Consider the following 23,133-nt stretch of genomic DNA (forward strand, 5'->3'; position numbering starts at 1 on the left):
CGCTGTTGTGAGCATATTTTTATAATCTCATTCTGCTATCGAACCGCCCGAACCGTTATGAAATGGCACTCTTTGGAGTTTTGTGTGTGTGTATGTTGTGTATCGGGGGCTGGTCGGGGGGGGGGGGGGGGGGTGATGACAAAGAACTGCAACTGGCAGTGTCGTTGTATTTCTGATTGGTCCAACAATAGGAGTCTCTAGGTACCTCTGGGGTATTCCAATTGGATACTTGGTCTGTCACTCATTTAGATTGTTATCGCGGAATCTGTTTGTTACGCTTTTGTCAACACCGGGACAGACAAATACACACACATACAGTTGAAGTCGGAAGTTTACATACACTTAGGTTGGAATCATTAAAACTTGTTTTTCAACCACTCCACAAATTTCTTAACAAACTATAGTTTGGGCAAGTCAGTTAGGACATCTACTTTGTGCATGACACAAGTAATTTTTCTAACAATTGTTTACAGACGGATTATATATTCATTTTTTATTTCACCTTTATTTAACCAGGTAGACCGCGGCAGCGTTCCAATCTTTGGGGATCTCAGACGATACGAAAGAGAGGTTGAACAAGCTAGTAATTGCAACAATTTCGGCTGAACATTTTAGGAGGAGAGGGCCATGCTGATTTGTAGGGGTCCAGATTTTGCAGCTCTTTCAGAACATCAGCTCTCTGGATTTGGGTGAAGGAGAAGTGGGGGAGGCTTGGGCAAGTTGCAGTGAAGGGTGCAGGGCTATTGACCGGTGTCGGGGTAGCCAGGTGGAAAGCATGGCCAGCCGTAGAAAAATGCTTATTGAAATTCTCAATTATTGTAGAGTTATCAGTGGTGACAGTGTTTCCTAGCCTCAGTGCAGTGGGCAGCTGGGAGGAGGTGCTCTTATTCTCCATGGACTTTACAGTGCCCCAGAACTTTTTGGAGTTTGTGCTACAGGATGCAAATTTCTGCTTGAAAAAGCTAGCCTTTGCTTTCCTAACTGTCTGTGTATATTGGTTCCTAACTTCCCTGAACAGTTGCATATCACGGGGGCTGTTCGATGCTAGTGCAGAACACCACAGGATGTTTTAGTGCTGGTCAAGGGCAGTCAGGTCTGGAGTGAACCAAATGCTATATCTGTTCCTGGTTCTAAATTGTTTGAATGGGCATGCTTATTTAAGAAGGTGAGGAAAGCACTTTTAAAGAATAACCAGGCATCCTCTACTGACAGGATGAGATCAATATCCTTCCAGGATACCCCGGCCAGGTCGATTAGAAAGGCCTGCTCGCTGAAGTGTTTTAGGGAGCGTTTGACAGTTATGAGGGGTGGTCGCTTGACCGCAGACCCATTACGGACACAGGCAATGAGGCAGTGATTGCTGAGATCTTGGTTGAAAACAGCAGAGGTGTATTTAGAGGGCAGGTTGGTTAGGATGATATCTATGAGGGTGCCCGTGTTTACGGATTTAGGTTTGTACCTGGTGGGTTCATTGATAATTTGTGTGAGATTGAGAGCATCACGCTTAGATTGTAGGATGGCCAGGGTGTTAAACATGTCCCAGTTTAGGTCACCTAGCATCACAAGCTCTGAAGATAGATGGGGGGCAATCAATTTGCATATGGTGTCCAGAGCACAGATGAGGGCAGAAGGTGGTCTATAGCAAGCGGCACTTTCACTTATAATTCACTGTATCACAATTCCAGTGGGTCAGAAATGTACATACACTAAGTTGACTGTGCCTTTAAACGGCTTGGAAAATTCCAGAAAATTATGCCATGGCTTTAGAAGCTTCTGATAGGCTAATTGACATTATTTCAGTCAATTGGAGGTGTACTTGTGAGTGTATTTCAAACTCAGTGCCTCTTTGCTTGACATCATGGGAAAATCCAAAGAAATCAGCCAAGACCTTAGAAAATAAATTGTAGACCTCCACATGTCTGGTTCATCCTTGGGAGCAATCCAAACGCATGAAGGTACCACGTTCATCTATACAAACAATAGTATGCAAGTATAAACACCATGGGACCACGCAGCCCTCATACCGCTCAGGAAGGAGACGCGTTCCGTCTCCTAGAGATGAACGAACTCTGGTGCGAGAATTGCACATCAATCCCAGAACAACATCAAAAGGACCTTGTGAAGATGCTGGAGGAAACGGGTACAAAGTATCTATATCCACAGTAAAACGAGTCCTATATATCGATATAACCTGAAAGGCCGCTCAGCAAGGAAGAAGCCACTGCTCTAAAACCGCCATAAAAAAAGCCAGACTACGGTTTGCAACTGCACATGGGGACAAAGATCGTACTTTTTGGAGAAATGTCCTCTGGTCTGATGAAACAAAAATAGAACTGTTTGGCCATAATGACCAACGTTATGTTTGGAGGAGAAAGGGGGAGGCTTGCAAGCCAAAGAACACCATCCCAACCGTGAAGCACGGGGGTGGCAGCATCATGTTGTGGGGGTGCTTTGCTGCAGGAGGGACTGGTGCACTTCACAAAATAGATGGCATCATGAGGAAGTCAAATTATGTGGATATATTGAAGCAACATCTCAAGACATCATTCAGGAAGTTAAAGCTTGGTCGCAAATGTGTCTTCCAAATGGACAATGACCCCAAGCATACTTTCAAAGTTGTGGCAAAATAGCTTAAGGACAACAAAGTCAAGGTATTGGAGTGACCATCACAAAGTCCTGACCTCAATCCCACAGAAGATTTGTGGCAGAACTGAAAAAGCGTGTGCGAGCAAGGAGGCCTACAAACCTGACTCAGTTACATCAGCTCTGTCAGGAGGAATGGGCCAAAATTCACCCAACTTACTGTGGGAATCTTGTGGAAGGCTACCCGAAACGTTTGACTCAAGTTAAACAATTTAAAGGCAATGGTACCAAATACTAATTGCGTGTATGTAAACTTCTGACCCACTGGGGATGTGATGAAAGAAAATAAAAGCTGACATAAATCATTCTCTCTACTATTACTCTGACATTTCACATTCTTAAAATAAAGTGGTGATCCTAACTGACCTAAGACAGGGGATTTTTACTAGGATTAAATGTCAGGAATTGTGAAAAACTGAGTTTAAATGTATTGGGCTAAGGTGTATGTAAACTTCTGACTTCAACTGTACGCGCACACACACACACACACACACACACACACATACACACACACACACACACACACACACACACACACACACACACACACACACACACACACACAATACATCTGTAATACATAGAGACACAACTGAAGAGAGAGGATCAAATGAGGTCGCCTCCATTTGTGATGGAGATAGAGAAAGGTGAAGGGCTCCACACAGAGACGAAGAGAGGGAGATATTGGCAAGCAACAGTGGTGTTTGTTTAGCTGCTTTTGACACATCCAGCACACACTTCCTTATGCAGCTCTCCTTTAGCCCTGTTGTGTCTGTATGAACACACAGAGATGCACTATGAATAATCGAATGAAAAAAAAAAAAAACTCTCAACTCAAGCAAAGCCCATGACAGAGGTACGACCAAAGTATAACCCTAGCCATCAGCCAGTACAGAGGTGGTCCTCCACATGCCTGTCCAGAATACCAGAAGGGAGAGTGGGGGGGAAGAGAGCTTTGTCTTTCCTTTGTTATTCAGGCATCTGGCATTGAAAGACAGGGAATGTATCAAATGTGTGGATATAAGGATGCTAATGGACTGTGAAGGTGAGCTACGGGGTGTTTATGAGTAGTGTGTGGGGGGGGTTGGGGTGTACACCAGGCAAATGCTTTATACACACCTGCCTATTAGCACGTCTCAGTTAGTTCCCCATGCACTTCACCAAAGGGCCAGAATGCCCCCCCCCCCCCCCCCCCCCCCCCCCCCCCCTACACACACACACACACACACACACATGCACACACACACATACACACATACATGCAAGGCTATCAGTTTGAGAAGCTTGGAGATATCCTTTCCTCTCCCGCCCTTTCTCTGAGCTTCTTCTGTAGGGGACTACTGCACCACTGGCTCTGTGCCCAGAGAGAGAGAGGGAGGGGGAGAGAGAGAGGGAGAGAGAGAGGGAGTGGGAGTGGGAGTGGGAGAGAGGGAGGGGGAGAGAGAGAGGGAGGGGGAGAGAGAGAGGGAGGGGGAGAGAGAGAGAGAGGGAGGGGGAGAGAGAGAGAGAGAGAGGGGGGAGAGAGAGAGAGAGGGAGAGAGAGGGAGGGAGGGGGGAGAGAGCGAGAAAGACCACCTGCTGCTCATTATATGCACATATTTGACTGCTGCAGCGATACATGAGCACTTGTCATTACAATAAAGCATTTTGGAATTTGAATGTGACTTCCTCTTTGCTAATATAATCAGGCTGCCTTCCAAAACTGTTTCAGCGCTTGTTTGCCAACTGTAGCGTTTGTTTGTCCTGCAGAGAGAACAGAGAGAGAGAAGAGAGAGAGAAGAGAGAGAGGACAGGGAGAGAAAGGGGAAAAGAGAGGGCAGGGAGAGAGGTAGAGGGAGGGAGAGGAAGGCACAGAGCGAGAGCCAAAGAGAGAAAAAGAAAAAGACAGAGAGAGTGTTGATAAATGTGTTGCGATACTGTATATTGATGTTTGTGGTGACCGGGGACTCTTCTGTTGTATCACAAAACTCAGTGCCCCTAATACCACAGGCTAGACTGGGACGCCTGTACTTAGACAACACCCGTTATCAGGAAATGACAGAGTGGTGATGGTTCATTCTGTCCGGGTTTAGTTTCAGAGAGAACGTTTTTAATGATGTTTTACCAGATACATCACCACCGCCGGGCCCAGAGGACGGAGAAGGATTTTAGTTACAGGCAGACAGAGATAGTGTAGATACTGTACATGGTTCAGCTGTTGAAGTGGTGGCTCGTGGAAACGTTGAGAGCGAATGGGAACAGACTCTGGTGAGTTCCGTCCTTCAGCCCCAAGGTTCCTCTCACTCGAGATGCCGTCTAGACAAGGTAATCCCGGGGAAGGAGAAAAAGACAGAGTGAGACAGAGAGAGAGAGAAGCTAATTGCCCCGGCCCCAGAACCTGGAGATTGGTGGGGTGGCGTGGGTCTGTTTGTGGTGGGCTGAAGACAGAAAACAATAGTCTGGCTCTTCCAGTGGTGTGTAGCTGGTGGGAACGTGTTTGGACACAGAATAATAAACCCATAACAGGAGATAATAACACGTAGTAATACAATATTGTCTCAGCAGGACCTGAGTACAAGGACCACACAACTTAGGAACATAAATACAGTATTGTACACACATCTTTTATGACCTTTGTTTGATTTGAATTCTACATTGTGTTTGTGGAGTAACTGAGTTTCGGCGCCTCCCATCCATCCGTTGTGTAGTTTTTTCAGGGATGTGAAGGATAAGGACATTTGCTCAATTTCATGCTGATTTGCTGCGTATTAGCCCGTGGTCGAAGTCAATAGTGTGTTCAGTCAGCCATGGAGACGGGAGGTTCAGACTCAGGGTTGGGTTTCGAGTTTCATTCAATCTCTGCTTCTTTCTAACAGGCTGTTCCACTGCCTCTGTTTAATGATTGTGTGTAATTAGTGAAACTGAATATAGACACCTCCTCTCTTTTTCTCTCTCTCTCTCTCTTTTTCTTTTTCTCTCTCTCTCTTTTTCTCTCCCTCTCTCTCTCTCTTTATTTTTCTTTCTCTCTCTCTCAAATTCAAATTCAAGCTGCTTTATTGGCATGAAAAACATTGTGTCAATATTGCCAAAGCAACAATGTATACAATATACATTGTAATAAAATTAATTAATTAAATTATTCTCTCTCTTTCTCTCTCTCTCTCTCTCTCTCTCTCTCTCTCTCTCTCTCTTTTTTTCTTTCTCTCTCTCTCTCTCTCTCTCTCACTCTTTTTGTCTCTCCTTTTCTCTCTCTCTCTCTCTCTCTCTCATTACTCCTTTCACAGACAGCTGAACTTGGGCGGTGGACTTAATTTTGACAACCAACTTTAAATTAAACATATTCATTTTGTTTGGCATAATTTATCATTAACCAATGCCATTTAGTAAAATGATCATGTGGTTTTCATTATCGGACTCACATCTTTGTTTAAACACCCATTCAAAGAGGGTTGAAAACCAGGAAGTGAATGTGAGCAAAACCAAACCTAATTTATCACACAGTGCTTTGTTTGTTTTGTGCTAATTGTGTAGACAATTTCAGATTAGAAGGTTGTAAAATTGCATTGACCTCTCAAACATCACTTGTATGGCCTATATTGAGGCGAAATACACATTTTGCAGTTGCTATTCTTTTTATTGGTGTGCCACTTCAAGGGTTAACATGAATCTGAACAGGACTTGGTGATACGGGTCATTTCACATCACATTCTCTGACTGTTGTATTTGTAATGAATAGAATGGGTGCGTGAGAGTGCTTATTCGCCTTGTATACGTGGCTTTGCCCAAAACATTATAGGCCTCTGCATTAAATTGTCATTTTTGTATCTTGGTCTTTATATGTACAGTATGTCCATGTTCTGATTCTTTAAGTCTCTGCGGTATAGTATGCTATAATTGCCTATTCTCCGTTCTCAGATTTGAGTGTTTATTTGTATCTGTGGCCAAGAGTCCAACGTCTTCAACTCTGAATGTACTTATATCCTTGTGTTAGAGCTTTTGGGTTATGACCAGATGCTACATATTCTATAAGTGTGAATGCGCTTTACAGTATACTAGCTCATTCTCCTCTCTCCGACAGAGACGGCAACACAAAGCCCATCTGATTCTCTCCTTTATTTCCACCCTGCTCCTTTGGAAAGGTTGTGACATTATCAGGGATATTTCTCCAAACATCATTTCGGGGTAAAAGTCCACAGAGAGACCGGCAGGCAGATGATGTATGCAGGCGTGAAGAGACAACATCAAACAGCTCAAGAGCAAAATACCACACTGCTGTATTCATAACCTTTCAATGGAACAAGAACGGTATCCACCACCATGCATGAATGGTCATTCACGTATGATAATGTGAACCATGTATTGGTAGTATTATCCAGTCATAACTATGCATGAATTACATCTCTCTCTCTGTCTCTCTCTCTCTGTCTCTCTGTCTCTCTCTCTCTCTCTGTCTCTATCTCTCTCTATCTCTCTAGTGAGGTTTGATGACTGTATGGAGAACGAGGGGGTGGTCTTTCAGAGCGGTGACGCCAGGTTCAGCGTTGGGACCGATGGGTCCATCTACACCCAGAGAGAGGTGGCAGGCCTGAGCGGACCGGTCCAGTTCACGGTCACTGCCAGCGGTCCACACACACACGTGTGGGAGACAACGGTCAAACTGGCCCCGATGGGGCAAGCCACACCCTCACCGCCAGGCAATCAGGTAAGAATATCATTCTGTTCATACAGTAGATGTGCACACACACACACATGCACGTAGGTGCATACTCACGTCACACGTACGCACCCACTCTCACACACCTTTGAAACGTATTTCAGTCAAGTTTCAGTCAGCGATCAGCTCAGTGTGTTCTCCCTTACTCCCTTATCTTCTGCTGGGGTCTGGATAGCAACTAACAACTGAGTGGTACGATCATCACACTCTCAAAGGGGAGGAGGACTGTACTCACCCGTAAGTTGTTATTGGAAAACATCCATCCGCCCGTCTGTCTGTCCCTCCCTGTCCCCGGTTGCCCTCAGGCTGGTTTTCCCTGACAGTGTTAAAGACCAGGTAGACTACAGAGCTCTGACTAGAGCGCGTCGCCTCACCTCACGTGATCGTCAGTGCCAGCCTAGAGGAGGGCAGCAGCGCTGCTAATGTTAACCACGTTCAGCAACGACAACGCACGCTACTTTTATGGGGGCGGTGCCAATAGAAGGCATCCAAGCCACCCCAGATCAATTCCAGCAGAGACGGAGTGATCGCTTACAGCCTTAATGTCGGACAGCACTCACACTTGGTCTCAATTAGTCTGTAAAAGAGGTCGGGGGACACAGGTAGTAGTGGTGCAAGGCATTGTGGGATTGAATCTCTTCTGGAAAGAATATCTTGGGTGTCAGGGATGACTGTGTTCCTGGGTCAAGGAGACTTGTGTGATACATTGTTAAGACTTATACCCCCTAGTTTTATACTCAGCTGGCCCCTCCCGGGATTTTGTGTTAAACGCACTACGACAAAGCTTCTTCGTGTACTTGGGAGGATGGCTAGACGGTACACTGTCCTTCTCTCAGCCCATATCCAAGCTGCAGGCGTACGTTAAATCGAGACTTGGTTTCCTCTATCGTAATCGCTCCTCTTTCACCCCAGCTGCCAAACTAACCCTGATTCAGATGACCATCATACCCATGCTAGATTACGGAGACGTAATTTATAGATCGGCGGGTAAGGGTGCTCTCCAGCGGCAAGATGTTCTTTACCATTGGGCCATCGGATTTGCCACCAATGCTCCTTATAGGACATATTACTGCAGTCTATACTCCTCTGTAACTGGCCATCTCCGTATACCCGACACAAGACCCATGGGTTGATGCTTATTTATAAAACGCTCTTAGGCCTCCCTCCTAGCTGCAACCCTCTTTCCTACACGTACAGCACCCATTCTGTCATTCGCATTCTGTTCAAGGTCCCCAAAGCGTACACATCCCTGGGTCGCTCCTCTTTTCAGGCCGCTGCGGCTAGCGACTGGAAGGAGCTTACAAACAAAACACTCTAGCTGGACAATCATGGACACTCTTTACTGACGCGTTGCGTGATTTATTGTTTGTCTCTACCTTTTTGCCCTTCGTGCTGTTTTCTGTGCCTGGCAATGTTTGTACCATGTTTTGTGCTGCTACCATGTTGTATTGCTGCCATGTTGTGTTGTTGTCTTAGGTCTCTCTTTATGTAGTGTTGTGGTGTCTCTCTTGTCGTGATGTGTGTTTTGTCCAGTTAAAAAAAAATATCTTATCCCAGCCCCGTCCCCACAGGAGGCTCTTTGCCTCTCGGTAGGCTGTCATTGTAAATAAAACATATTGAAAGAATGTGTGTTCTGTGTCAGTGGATCTGTGTCTCTGTGTTTGTTTGCCGCCTGTCCAGTGTGTGAAAGCATGTTTCATTGTCTCTGAGGGTGTTTCTTAATGTGTGCTATGTGTTGGTATGCGCGTGCCCATGCTCAATGTATATGTTTCTCTGTGTTAGCCTCACTTGCACAAACCTGGCAACCCAGGAAGACACTGACTAGTCCTATAATAGTAGCTCAAACCTGGCAACCCAGGCAGGAGACTGAGTAGTCCTATTATGGTGTCTCCAACCTGGCAACCCGGGAATGAACTGAGTAGTCCTATAATGGTGTCTCAAACCTGGCAACCCAGAAATGAACTGAGTAGTCCTATAATGGTGTCTCAAACCTGGCAACCCAGGAATGAACTGAGTAGTCCTATAATGGTGTCTCAAACCTGGCAACCCAGGCAGGAGACTGAGTAGTCCTATAATGGTGTCTGAAACCTGGCAACCCAGGAATGAACTGAGTAGTCCTATAATTGTGTCTCAAAACCTGGCAACCCGTGCAGGAGACTGAGTAGTCCTATAATGGTGTCTCAAAACCTGGCAACCCAGGCGGGAGACTGAGTAGTCCTATAATGGTGTCTCAAACCTGGCAACCCAGGAATGAACTGAGTAGTCCTATAATGGTGTCTCAAACCTGAATACCCAGGCGGGAGACTGAGTAGTCCTATAATGGTGTCTCAAACCTGGCAACCCAGGAATGAACTGAGTAGTCCTATAATAGTATCTGAATCCAGGAATACACTGAGTAGTCCTATAATGGTAGATCAAACCTGGCAACCCAGGAATGAACTGTTGTCCAATAATAATCAAATCAAAGTTTATTTGTCACGTGCGTCGAAAACAACAGTGAAATGCTTACTTACAGGCTCTAACCAATAGTGCAAAAAATATATTAGGTGAACAATAGGTAAGTAAAGAAATAAAAACAACAGTTAAAAGACAGTGAAAAACTGTAGTGAGGCTATATACAGTAGCGAGGCTATAAAAGTAGCGAGGCTAAATACAGACACCGATTAGTCAGGCTGATTGAGGTAGTATGTATATGTAGATATGGTTAAAGTGACTATGTATATACACTGCTCAAAAAAATAAAGGGAACACTTAAACAACACAATGTAACTCCAAGTCAATCACACTTCTGTGAAATCAAACTGTCCACTTAGGAAGCAACACTGATTGACAATAAATTTCACATGCTGTTGTGCAAATGGAATAGACAAAAGGTGGAAATTATAGGCAATTAGTAAGACAACCCCAAAAAAGGAATGGTTCTGCAGGTGGTGACCACACACCACTTCTCAGTTCCTATGCTTCCTGTCTGATGTTTTGGTCACTTTTGAATGCTGGCGGTGCTTTCACTCTAGTGGTAGCATGAGACGGAGTCTACAACCCACACAAGTGGCTCAGGTAGTGCAGCTCATCCAGGATGGCACATCAACGCGAGCTGTGGCAAAAAGGTTTGTTGTGTCTGTCAGCGTAGTGTCCAGAGCATGGAGGCGCTACCAGGAGACAGGCCAGTACATCAGGAGATGTGGAGGAGGCCGTAGGAGGGCAACAGCCCAACAGCAGGACCGCTACCTCCGCCTTTGTGCAAGGAGGTGCACTGCCAGAGCCCTGCAAAATGACCTCCAGCAGGCCACAAATGTGCATGTGTCTGCTTAAACGGTCAGAAACAGACTCCATGAGGGTGGTATGAGGGTCCGACGTCCACAGGTGGGGGTTGTGCTTACAGCCCAACACCGTGCAGGACGTTTGGCATTTGCCAGAGAACACCAAGATTGGCAAATTCGCCACTGGCGCCCTGTGCTCTTCACAGATGAAAGCAGGCTCACACTGAGCACATGAGCACATGTGACAGACGTGACAGAGTCTGGAGACGCCGTGGAGAACGTTCTGCTGCCTGCAACATCCTCCAGCATGACCGGTTTGGCGGTGGGTCAGTCATGGTGTGGGGTGGCATTTCATTGTGGGGCCGCACAGCCCTCCATGTGCTCGCCAGAGGTAGCCTGACTGCCATTAGGTACCGAGATGAGATCCTCAGAGCCCTTGTGAGACCATATGCTGACACATGCACATTTGTGGCCTGCTGGAGGTCATTTCGCAGGGCTCTGGCAGTGCACCTCCTTGCACAAAGGCGGAGGTAGCGGTCCTGCTGCTGGGTTGTTGCCCTCCTACGGCCTCCTCCACGTCTCCTGATGTACTGGCCTGTCTCCTGGTAGCGCCTCCATGCTCTGGACACTACGCTGACAGACACAACAAACCTTTTTGCCACAGCTCGCGTTGATGTGCCATCCTGGATGAACTGCACTACCTGAGCCACTTGTGTGGGTTGTAGACTCCGTCTCATGCTACCACTAGAGAGAAAGCACCGCCAGCATTCAAAAGTGACCAAAACATCAGCCAGGAAGCATAGGAACTGAGAAGTGGTGTGTGGTCACCAGCTGCAGAACCATTCCTTTTTTGGGGTTGTCTTACTAATTGCCTATAATTTCCACCTTTTGTCTATTCCATTTGCACAACAGCATGTTAAATTTATTGTCAATCAGTGTTGCTTCCTAAGTGGACAGTTTGATTTCACAGAAGTGTGATTGACTTGGAGTTACATTGTGTTGTTTAAGTGTTCCCTTTATTTTTTTGAGCAGTGTATGATGAAAAGAGAGTAGCAGTAGCGTAAAGAGGGGTTGGCGGGTGGCGGGACACAATGCAGATAGCCCGGTTAGCCAATGTGCGGGAGCACTGGTTGGTCGGGCCAATTGAGGTAGTATATACATATGTACATGAATGTATAGTTAAAGTGACTGTGCATATATGATAAACAGAGAGTAGCAGCAGCGTAAAAGAGGGGTTGGGGGGTGGAACACAATGCAGATAGTCTGGGTAGCCATTTGATTACCTGTTCAGGAGTCTTATGGCTTGGGGGTAAAAACTGTTGAGAAGCCTTTTTGTCCTAGACTTGGCACTCCGATACCGCTTGCCATGCGGTAGTAGAGAAAACAGTCTATGACTGGGGTGGTTGGGGTCTTTGAACATTTTTAGGGCCTTCCTCTGACACCGCCTGGTGTAGAAGGCCTGGATGGCAGGACGCACTACCCTCTGTAGTGCCTTGCGGGCGGAGGCCGAGCAATTGCCGTACCAGGCAGTGATACAACCAGTCAGGATGCTCTCGGTGTTGCAGCTGTAAAACCTTTTGAGGATATCAGGACCCATGCCAAATCTTTTTAGTTTCCTGAGGGGGAATAGGCTTTGTCGTGCACTCTTCACGACTGTCTTGGTGTGTTTGGACCATTCTAGTTTGTTGGGGATGTGAACACCAAGGAACTTGAAGCTCTCAACCTGCTCCACTGCAGCACCGTCGATGAGAATGGGGGCGTACTCGGTCCTCTTTTTCCTGTAGTCCACAATCATCTCCTTAGTCTTGGTTACGCTGAGGGTTAGGTTGTTATTCTGGCACCACCCGGCCAGGTCTCTGACCTCCTCCCTATAGGCTGTCTCGTTGTTGTCGGTGATCAGGCCTACCACTGTTGTGTCGTCTGCAAACTTAATGATGGTGTTGGAGTCGTGCCTGGCCATGCAGTCGTGGGTGAACAGGAAGTACAGGAGGGGACTGAGCACGCGCCCCTGGGGGGCCCAGTGTCGAGGATCAGCGTTGCAGATGTGTTGCTACCTACCCTCACCACCTGGGGGCGGCCTGTCAGGAAGTTCAGGATCCAGTTGCAGAGGGAAGTGTTTAGTCCCAGGATCCTTAGCTTAGTGAGGAGTTTTGAGGGCACTATGGTGTTGAACGCTGAGCTGTAATCAATGAATAGCATTCTCACAGAAGTGTTCCTTTTGTCCAGGTGGGAAAGGGCAGTGTGGAGTGCAATAGAGATTGCATAATCTGTGGATATGTTGGGGCGGAGTGCAAATTGGAGTGGGTCTAGGGTTTCTGGGATAATGGTGTTGATGTGAGTTATTACCAGCCTTTCAAAGCACTGGCTACGGACGTGAGTGCTACGGGTCTGTAGTCATTTAGGCAGGTTGCGTTTGTGTTCTTGGGCACAGGGACTATGGTGGTCTGCTTGAAACATGTTGGTATTAAAGACTCAATTAGGGACATGTTGAAAATGTCAGTGAAGACACCAGCCAGTTGGTAAGCACATGCCCGGAGGACACATCCTGGTAATCCGTCTGGCCCCGCAGCCTTGTGTATGTTGACCTGTTTAAAGGTCTTACTCATGTCGGCTACGGAGAGCGTGATCACACAGTCGTCCGGAACAGATGATGCTCTCATGCATGCCTCAGTGTTGCTTGCCTCGAAGCGAGCATAGAAGTGATTTAGCTCGTCTGGTAGGCTCGTGTCACTGGGCAGCTCGCGGCTGTGCTTCCCTTTGTAGTCTGTAATAGTTTGCAAGCCCTGCCACATAAGACGAGCGTCGGAACCGGTGTAGTATGATTCAATCTTAGCCCTGTATTGACGCTTTGCCTGGTTGATGGTTCGTCGCAGGGCATAGCAGGATTTCTTGTAAGCTTCCGGGTTAGAATCCCGCACCTTGAAAGTGGCAGCTCTGCTCTTTAGCTCAGTACGAATGTTGCCTGTAATCCATGGCTTCTGGTTGGGATATGTACGTACAGTCACTGTGGGGATGCCGTCCTCGATGCACTTATTGATAAAGCCAGTGACGATGTGTTGTACTCCTCAATGCCATTGGAAGAATCCCGGAACATGTTCCAGTCTGTGATAGCAAAGCAGTCCTGTAGTTTAGCATCTGCTTCATCTGACCACTTGTTTATAGACCGAGTCACTGGTGCTTCCTGCTTTAATTTTTGCCTGTAAGCAGGAATCAGGAGGATAGAGTTGTGGTCTGATTTACCAAATGAAGGGCGAGGGAGAGCTTTGTACGCGTCTCTGTGTGTGGAGTACAGGTGATCTAGAGTTTTTTTCCCTCTGGTTGCACATTTAACATGTTGATAGAAATTTGGTAGAACTGATTTCCGTTTCCCTGCATTAAAGTCTCCGGCCACCAGGAATGCCTCTTCTGGGTGAGTGGTTTGCTTATTTCCTTATACAGCTGACTGAGTGCAGTCTTAGTACCAGCATCTGTCTGTGGTGGTAAATTAACAGCCACAAAAAGTATAGCTGAAAACTCTCTAGGCAAGTAGTGTGGCCTGCAATTTATCACAATATACTCTACTTCAGGCGAGCAAAATCTAGAGACTTCCTCAGATTTCGTGCACCAGTTGTTGTTTACAAATATGCATAGACCGCCCCCCCCCCCCCCCCCCCCCTCGTTTTACCGGAGTGAGCTGTTCTATCTTGCCGGTGCAGCGTATATCCCGCTAGCTGAATATCAATGTCGTCATTCAGCCACGATTCCATGAAACATAGGATATTACAGTTTTTGATATCCCGTTGGTAGGATATTCGTGATCGTACCTCGTCTAATTTATTGTCCAATGATTGCACGTTGGCGAGTAATATTGACGGTAACGGCAGCTTTCCAACTCATCTTCTGCGGGTCGTCACGAGGCATCCCGCTCTGTGTCCCCTGAACCTGCGTTTCTTCCTCTTGCAAATAACAGGGATGTTGGCCCTGTCAGGTGTTTGGAGAATATCTTGTGCGTCATACTTGTTGAAGAAAAAATCTTTGTCTAATCCGAGGTGAGTGATTGCTGTCCTTATATCCAGAAGCACTTTTTTTGCCGTAAGTTACGGTTGCAGAAACATGAGTACATAATAAGTTACAAATAGCACGGGGGGAAAAACACATAATAGCACAATTGGTTGGGCGCCTGTAAAACTGCTGCCATTTCTTCCGATGCCATTTTATGAAATAGTATCTGAATCCAGAAATACACTGAGTAGTCCTGTAATGGTGTAGCAAACCTGACAACCCAGGAATGAACTGAGTAGTCCTATAATGGTGTCTCAAACCTGGCAACCCAGGCAGGAGACTGAGTAGTCCTATAATGGTGTCTCAAACCTGGCAACCCAGGCAGGAGACTGAGTAGTCCTATAATGGTGTCTCAAACCTGGCAACCCAGGCGGGAGACTGAGTAGTCCTATAATGGGGTCTCAAACCTGGTAACCCAGGAATGAACTGAGTAGTCCTATAATGGTGTCTCAAAACCTGGCAACCCGGGCAGGAGACTGAGTAGTACTATATTAGTAGTCCTTTGATTTATTTACTGAAGGCATCCATAGCCCAGGAAGGGGGATAAAAATACCCACAACTGATTTCACTATGCTGCCTATACAGACTGTCACACATAGTCAGCCTGGACTTTCACCAGGGCACTGGGTTCAGCTGGGCTTGGCATGGCCTTTATCTCAACCCTTTAGGTTAGAAGTGAAGGCTATTCGAGGAGTGGAAAGTTTGGATGGTAGGAAACAGCATATATTAACAAAGTTAGAGTGACTCTACTGTAGCTTTGAGCTAAGACTTTGAGTCTAAGACTCGTCATTGGCCCGTTCCGTCTCTCTCCCTGAACCCCAATGGTCCATTCCAGCATCTAATCAGCATTTAATCAGTGCAGTGATTCTCATGTCTCCCTGCCACCTGGTACTAAATGTCCTACTGGAGGCGAGAGTGGTAGGGGCGGCCAGGGCACTCTGACATTGCTTAGATAGGGATCACAGGATCAGCCAAAGAATCTCCCTGGCCAGAACAGACCATGTGCCACTCAGTTCTCTGCCATCAAACCGACCCACCACGAGAACCTCTTACTGTGGGCAGCCAAGATGGGGTCACACCATGGCTGCCATACTACGTGAGGAGAGTGTGTTGGTTCCAAGGGAGTGTGTGTGCGAAGCCAAGTGTGTGTGCGAGTGCTCATGGAACTCAGGCAGCTTCACACCCACATCCCACTGGGTTCACGGACTTTGCGGCAGAGATAGCCAGGCGAACTAAAGGGCAGGTCTTAGACCCTAAGCAACTACTCCTTTGTTTGTCTATTACACATTCATACTAGTGAAGTCCGGTACGGAAGAGGGAGGAGAATAGAGTTGGGTCAGACCATTCTACTACAGCTGTAGTGATACAAATTGATATACTAGACATGGCAAACAGCAAGGACGCTGAACACAATGTGAAATGGCTTTTTGTGGCTCTCTGCTCTGTGGAGTAATAACTTCCAGATGTGCGTTTTGCCAGGGGCTGACTGATATCAAAGCGTACGGGCCGGGGTGCGAGGGGAGGCTCGGGAGGGTAGGGGAAGGCCGGGATAGGAGCCAGCTGGCTGGGTTCTGGTGGCACCGGAGCTGGGCGCCGCTTCCATTTCACACTCCCTGACTCCTGTTCACACAGTGTGTGTGTGTGTGTGTATGTGTGGGAGAGAATGTGTGTTTGTTTCTGTGTTAAAGGGATTATGTAGGATCGTGTGAATATTAAGTGTGTGTTTTAGTGTGCACTTCTGGTTGTGGATAGTACGTGGGCCCATGCGTCAGTTCCTGCGCGTGTGTGCGTGCGTGCATGCATGCGTGCGTCTCTTTGTGTGTCTGTGTGTCTCGTGTCTGTGTGTCTCGTCTCTGTGTGCGTGTGGGCTAGAGAAAGGAAGAACGTATGTGGAAAGTCTGTTGACTCTATTAAGCTGCTATTCTGACACTCTGAGTCTACGTCTGGCTCGGCCCCCTTCCTCTCCTCCTCTGCCATTCTTCTGTTCCAACAGCGGATGGAGGGAGTGTGTTCCAATTGCTGCAGAGGAGAGCTGGCATTTCCGTGTTAACACTTAATCAACAGTGAGTTGAACACTGTGGTCTCCGTGGTCTTGTTGTCTGGGATGGTTGTTTTACACTGTTCATTTAACATTCTAAGTGTTGTTGTCCATTCGTTTACTCCAATTACGGAAAGGGTGGTAAGGCTAGGGGAACATAATAAAAATATATACAGTTGAAGTCGGAAGTTTACATACACCTTAGCCAAATACATTTAAACTCAGTTTTCACAATTCCTGACATTTAATCCTAGTAAAAAGTCCCTGTCTTAGGTCAGTTTATACCACTTTATTTTAAGAATGTGAAATGTCAGAATAATAGTAGAGAGAAGGATTTGTTTCAGCTTTTATTTATTTCATCACATTCCCAGTGGGTCAGAAGTTTACATACACTGAATTAGTATTTGTTAGCATTGCCTTTAAATTGTATAACTTGAGTCAAACGTTTCGGGAAGCCTTCCACAAGCTTCCCACAGTAAGTTGGGTGAATTTTGGCCCATTCCTCCTGACAGAGCTGGTGTAACTGAGTCAGGTTTGTAGGCCTCCTTGCTCGCAAACGCTTTTTCAGTTCTGCCCACAAAATTTCTATAGGATTGAGGTCAGGGCTTTGTGATAGCCACTCCAATACCTTGACTTTGTTGTTCTTAAGCCTTTTTGCCACAAATTTGGAAGTATGCTTGGGGTCATTTTCCATTTGGAAGACCCATTTGCGACCAAGCTTTAACTTCCTGACTGATGTCTTGAGATGTTTCTTCAATATATTCACATAATTTTCCTGCCTCATGATGCCATGTATTTTGTGAAGTGCACCAGTCCCTCCTGCAGCAAAGCACCCAAACAGCATGATGCTGCCACCCCCGTGCTTCACGTTTGGGATGGTGTTCTTCGGCTTGCAAGCCTCCCCCTTTTTCCTCCAAACCTAACATTGGTCATTATGGCCAAACAGTTCTATTTTTGTTTCATCAGACCAGAGGACATTTCTCCAAAAAGTACGCTCTTTGTCCCCATGTGCAGTTGCAAACCGTAGTCAGGCTTTTTAATGGCGGTTTTAGAGTAGTGGCTACTTCCTTGCTGAGCGGCCTTTCAGGTTATGTCGATATAGGACTCGTTTTACTGTGGATATACATACTTTTGTACCTGTTTCCTCCAGCATCTTCACAAGGTCCTTTGCTGTTTGTTCTGGGATTGATTCGCACTATTCGCACCAAAGCACGTTCATCTCTAGGAGACAGAACGCGTCTCCTTCCTGAGCAGTATGACGGCTGCGTGGTCCCATGGTGTTTATACTTGCGTACTATTGTTTGTACAGATGAATGTGGTACCTTCATGCGTTTGGAAATTGCTCCCAAGAATGAACCAGACTTGTGGAGGTTTACAAATTTTTTTCTGAGGTCTTGGCTGATTTCTTTGGATTTTCCCATGATGTCAAGCAAAGAGGCACTGAGTTTGAATGTAGGCCTTGAATTACATCCACAGGTACACCTTCAATTGACTCAAATGATGTCAATTAGCCTATCAGAAGCTTCTAAAGCCAAATTTTCTGGAATTTTCCAAGCTGTTTAAAGGCACAGTTAACTTAGTGTATGTAAACTTCTGACCCACTGGAATTGTGATACAGTGAATTATAAGTGAAATCATCTGTCTGTAAACAATTGTTGGAAAAATGACTTGTGTCATACACAAAGTAGATGTCCTAACCAACTTGCCAAAACTATAGTTTGTTAACAAGACATTTGTGGAGTGGTTGAAAAACGAGTTTTAATGACTTCAACCTAAGTGTATGTAAACTTCCTACTTCAACTGTATATTTACCACCCAGATATGGGGGATTGGAAATGATGCAGACAATTACATTGATGGAAGCTACACTCTATCTGCACTATTTAAGCTGATCAAACCCCTAAATATATATATATATATATATATAATTCTACATTCAGTTATTTAATGCTTAGACCATTGCAACCAGACAATGGCAGTCCGTTTAGCAGGCTGTTGTGTGATGATGTTAGCCTCCATGCTATAGGAATGATGGTGAGTTCCTGAGTTTGCCCCTTGTTCGATATTTGACAATCTAACACAATCCTATCTAGTAGTCCACTGTCTTGGTGTTGTCTGCCTGTGTGTGTGTGTGCATGTGTGTTCGTTCACATATTCCTCTGTGTTATTTCTGAGTTATCAATGTGTGTCAGCAGGCTGCGGCCAGAATTCCAGTACACTACCACAGCTGGAGAACAGCTTGGCCAGAGTCCCTTAGGCAACAATGGGCACAGCTCATCTCTCCCTCTCTGGCTCTTGCTCTCTTTCTATCTCTCTCGCGCTCTCTGTCTCTCACTTCCCTCTCTGTGCGCCTTACTCACCAACGGTCCACATGTACCTGTTAGCATCTGCAGATGAAAGGATTTGGGGCATGACTTATTTAGACAGAGAGGTCACATCTGCTTCTCAATATAACCCCCCCCCCCCCCCCCCCCCCCCCACACACACACACACACTATCTCTACCCTCCTCGACCCCCTGTCTCCCTTCCCCCATCCAACCCTTAATACCCCCGCAACCCCTCCTCCCTCCCCTCCCTAGTCCCCCCACCGTGGCACTCTGAACTGGGGTAGCATGCAATCAGGCCCACTGAGCCCTCCTCCCGATGAGAAATAGAAGACATTTGTCCAGAACCCAGCGTACATCTGTCGCCTCTCTCCATCTGACTAATCTAGTTTGGATCCATGTACCGTAGCTGGAGAACACACGCGTGTTTGACTTGGCACTGGGTACCGGGGGGAGAGAGAGGTGTCCCCCTGAACATACACCATGGGGATCTGGTTCAGGCAACATGGCACATGTTGACACATGATGGGACATGTCACATGTGTGTTTGGAAGGGTAGACTGTGCTTGGCACAGGAGAGGGGAAGAATGGTTGGATTAGATTATTTCTGGATCGGGAGGATTTAGAAAAGCAAAGAAAGAGCTCTCTGAATGAGGAGCTGCAGCTCCCCTAGTGGCAGAGAGATGAAGTGCACCCACTACACTCATTCATTCCCCTGTGTACAGGACATGGAAATAATTTGTGCTGAAATCAGTCACCGAGGGAAGCAGGGAATTCAAGATTGACTGTCACATTCACAACTCCAAAAAGGTTTGGACAATATTTGAAACATCAAAAACGCTCTAAACTCGAAATGTGCCAAATTATATTTGACAAGCAAATGACAGAGCCCAAACATGTCTCTACCCTCGCTCCCTCCATCATGTCAGCCCTTAACCCGCTCCTTCCCTTCTCCCTCTCTTTTCCCCTCTTCCTACTTTTCCCCCGCTTGTCTATCCCATGCCCCCCCACCCTCCCGTGTTCTGTGGCAGATCTGATGTTTGAAATGTGGAGCTGGATTGAAGAAACTGAAAACGACACGTTCACCCATGGGCATTGCCCCTCTTCTCCTCCCTTCCTTCCCACCCACTCAACATGCCAACCTTGCCAACCTCTCATCGGAAAGCAGTGTTTCCACTGGCAGGTACAGCCCAGCTTCGGAGGCAACCAGACAGCGGGGTGTACATAAAGGGGAGGGGGGGGGGTTTATAGACTGTGTGGAAAGTTCCACGGGGCAGTAATTAGAAGAAACAGCTTGCGGTGTGCCAGAGCTCTCAATTTCAGTGTGCCAAGAGAACCTTTTTTTATTCTTCTGCTGTTGTGCCCTGTTCCTGTATAGTTCCTGGGTTTCCCCTTGCATTTTAACTACCGATAGGAAACCGCAAGGCCACACATTAGAGAGAGGGGGAAGAGAGAGGGAAGTAAGAGAGGGGAGGGAAGGTAAAAGGAAATATTGGAACCGGTATTAAAACACAAGGCTTTTTATATGTAAATATATGGTGATTGGACCTGTCTCTCTGATACGAGGAGCGGAGTTTGTTCTCACACGCGCACGCACGCACGCTCACACACACACACACAATACGCTTATCTTACCTCGTGCCACTGCTCTCACCCGTTTAGCTGGAGATGTCTCTCGTTCACTCCCCGCCATGGACCAATAAGCAACGTGAGAGCAGATGATTTGGGGAGACCTGGTGGAAATCTAAGGGACACCTGGGATAGAGCATTGGCACGACATCATCCTAGCCCTCTGGCGCGCTTACCCGTCTCACGCTCCATCCACCTATTAGCATAGCACTCCGCAGCTTCTGATGAATTGCTATTGCCAAGACAAGCTGTCAGGATCAGCCGAAAGGGAGGAGAGAGGGAGAAAACATTAAGGGGAGAGAGATGGATGGGGGGGGGGGGGGGTATAGAAAGTGAGATTGAGAGGGGAGGAGCTAGAGGGCTGAGGGATGTGGTTGGAGGACGATTCTGACGGAACTTGCTGAACTCTGGACGTGTGTATTATAACCCGGAGGTTACACTGAAGCCCGGAGATACTGCATGTCAAATCTAACACGATTTCTCCATGTCAATACCAGAGTTCCTATAGCCCCTGGACATGCAGGATACAGTGTGTTCCTACTAGCAGAGCCTGGAGATGCTGGACTGATTTGAACTTTGTATTATTCATGTGGAGCCCGGACCATACAGGACACGACCCTGAGAATCTACAGCTCTGCTTTTAGTCATACAGCAGGCTCCCAGATACACATACATGAATGTCGCCATGACACTTTATGCCCGTTTGTTACGGGCTTGTCGTATATTTGATTTGCCGTTGAAACGAGAAAATAACGAGCGGCTTATCTAACTTAATCTTTGACCCCCGGGGGGGGGGGGGGGGGGGGGTGCACCCAGCATTTTTCCCCCCGTTGATTCAAATGCTGAATAAATGAATCACCGGATTGACTTTGTAATTGTGTTTCTCGACAGTTGGTTGCTCTGCCACTGCGTCTCAAACTTTGTTGGTAATCCATCTCATTTGATTGCACCGCACCGAAACCCACCTCACTGATTACAATCAAGACATCATTAGCAGCAAGACTTTAATGAGTGAACATTCACACATAAGGGGATGGCGGTTCCTGGTAGCCATCTTATTCCGGATTAAAACACAAGCCAGCAGGTAGACAGTTCTCACAATATCCCTGGCCATGCAATAGGAATAGGGGTGTAAATCCCAGGAGAGACGTGTCCACTCTTTATGGGAGTTTTTAAGAACAAGGTCTGAGCTAGCTGCGGCTCCTCAGGACCTCCTCTTGCACACACACGTGCACACTCACATGTACGCACGTCACAATTTTATCCCATAGCGACCCGCTCAACTGTGTCTTTGTCCTTTGTGTCGTGTCTTTCAGATCAGAGTGGAACAGGGGAAAGGAGGGGAGAGGAAGGAGGAAGAGGGGGTCAAAGCACCACCAGAGTTCCAGGCCCCACCCACCGTCATCATGTTTCCCAGGCAACGGGAGATGGGCTCCAAGGGACTGCGGAGACAGAAGAGAGACTGGGTCATTCCGCCAATCAACGTGCCTGAAAACTCCAGAGGTCCCTTCCCACAGATGCTCGTCAGCGTAAGTGACCTTTGTGATTGGTTCACTCCCAAAGTCAGACAGGAAGTACACAGAACTTGAACCCCTTTTCAAGTCCTAACAATAAATGGTTCGTACACATGGTGTTGGTTCGTCGGTCGTAAAATCACAAATTGCAAAAGGGTTTTCTAATGATCAATAAGCCTTTTTAAAAGCCTTCTTTTTTTTTTGATAACACAACGTGCCATTGGAACACAGGAGTGATGGTTGCTGATAATGGGCCTCTGTACACCTATGTAGATATTCCATATAAAATCTGCCATTTCCAAAATCTGCCAATCTGCCATTTCCAATAGTCATTTACAACATTAACAATGTCTACACTGTATTTCTGATCAATTTGATGTTATTTTAATGGGCAACAAATGTGATTTTCTTTCAAAAACAGGGGCATTCCTAAGTGACCCCAAACAGTTGAACCGGAGTGTATATATGGATCACAATATCAATGCTAATCAGTGTAATTCAAAAGCAATCTGTTTGCATAGCAAGTCCGTGGGTGATCAAAACCATTTAAGAAGCAATAGCCACTGAATGTTCTTGTGAATGAGGGCGAGTATGGTAGAAAGCCCTACAGGAGAAACAAAGAGGAGTTTCTCACTACTGGTCCGTGCCTACTCCCCTCATCCTCATTATGACTGGTTGTCAGGCATGGAATGTGATTATGCCGTGTGTCTGTGATACGATTACAACTGCAAAATGGGCTCAGGTATTCTATCCACACTGATTGGGCTAAGAGCTTTTCCCCTTGGACTGAGAGCTCTGTCGCCAGAGACACCGGAGAGCTCCGTCTCTCTAAGTCTTTCTTTAGTCTGCTGGGCTTCGACTGAAACAACTGTATATGGTCCCCTTTATTCAGCAACTCAGTTCAGTTGACTTTAATGATATTTGCACAGCTCCTTTTGCAATGTCATTTGTCACAGACTTGTAAGTAAAAATCCTGGTCTGGATCCTGGT

General features: G+C 46.6%; 1 protein-coding gene across 2 annotated transcripts in view; it reads left to right on the forward strand.

Moving 5' to 3' along the window:
• LOC129830384 (cadherin-4-like) overlaps window positions 1–23,133 on the forward strand; it is a 370,018-nt gene that overhangs the window by 262,308 nt on the left and 84,577 nt on the right. For both annotated transcript variants that reach the window (XM_055892928.1, XM_055892929.1), the window contains 2 exons: window positions 7,098–7,324; window positions 21,946–22,158. In XM_055892928.1, coding sequence (XP_055748903.1) covers window positions 7,098–7,324; window positions 21,946–22,158 — 440 coding nt within the window. The remainder of the gene's footprint in view (window positions 1–7,097; window positions 7,325–21,945; window positions 22,159–23,133) is intronic.

Source organism: Salvelinus fontinalis, chromosome 31, assembly GCF_029448725.1.
Source record: "Salvelinus fontinalis isolate EN_2023a chromosome 31, ASM2944872v1, whole genome shotgun sequence".
In the NCBI taxonomy this organism is placed as follows: domain Eukaryota; kingdom Metazoa; phylum Chordata; class Actinopteri; order Salmoniformes; family Salmonidae; genus Salvelinus; species Salvelinus fontinalis.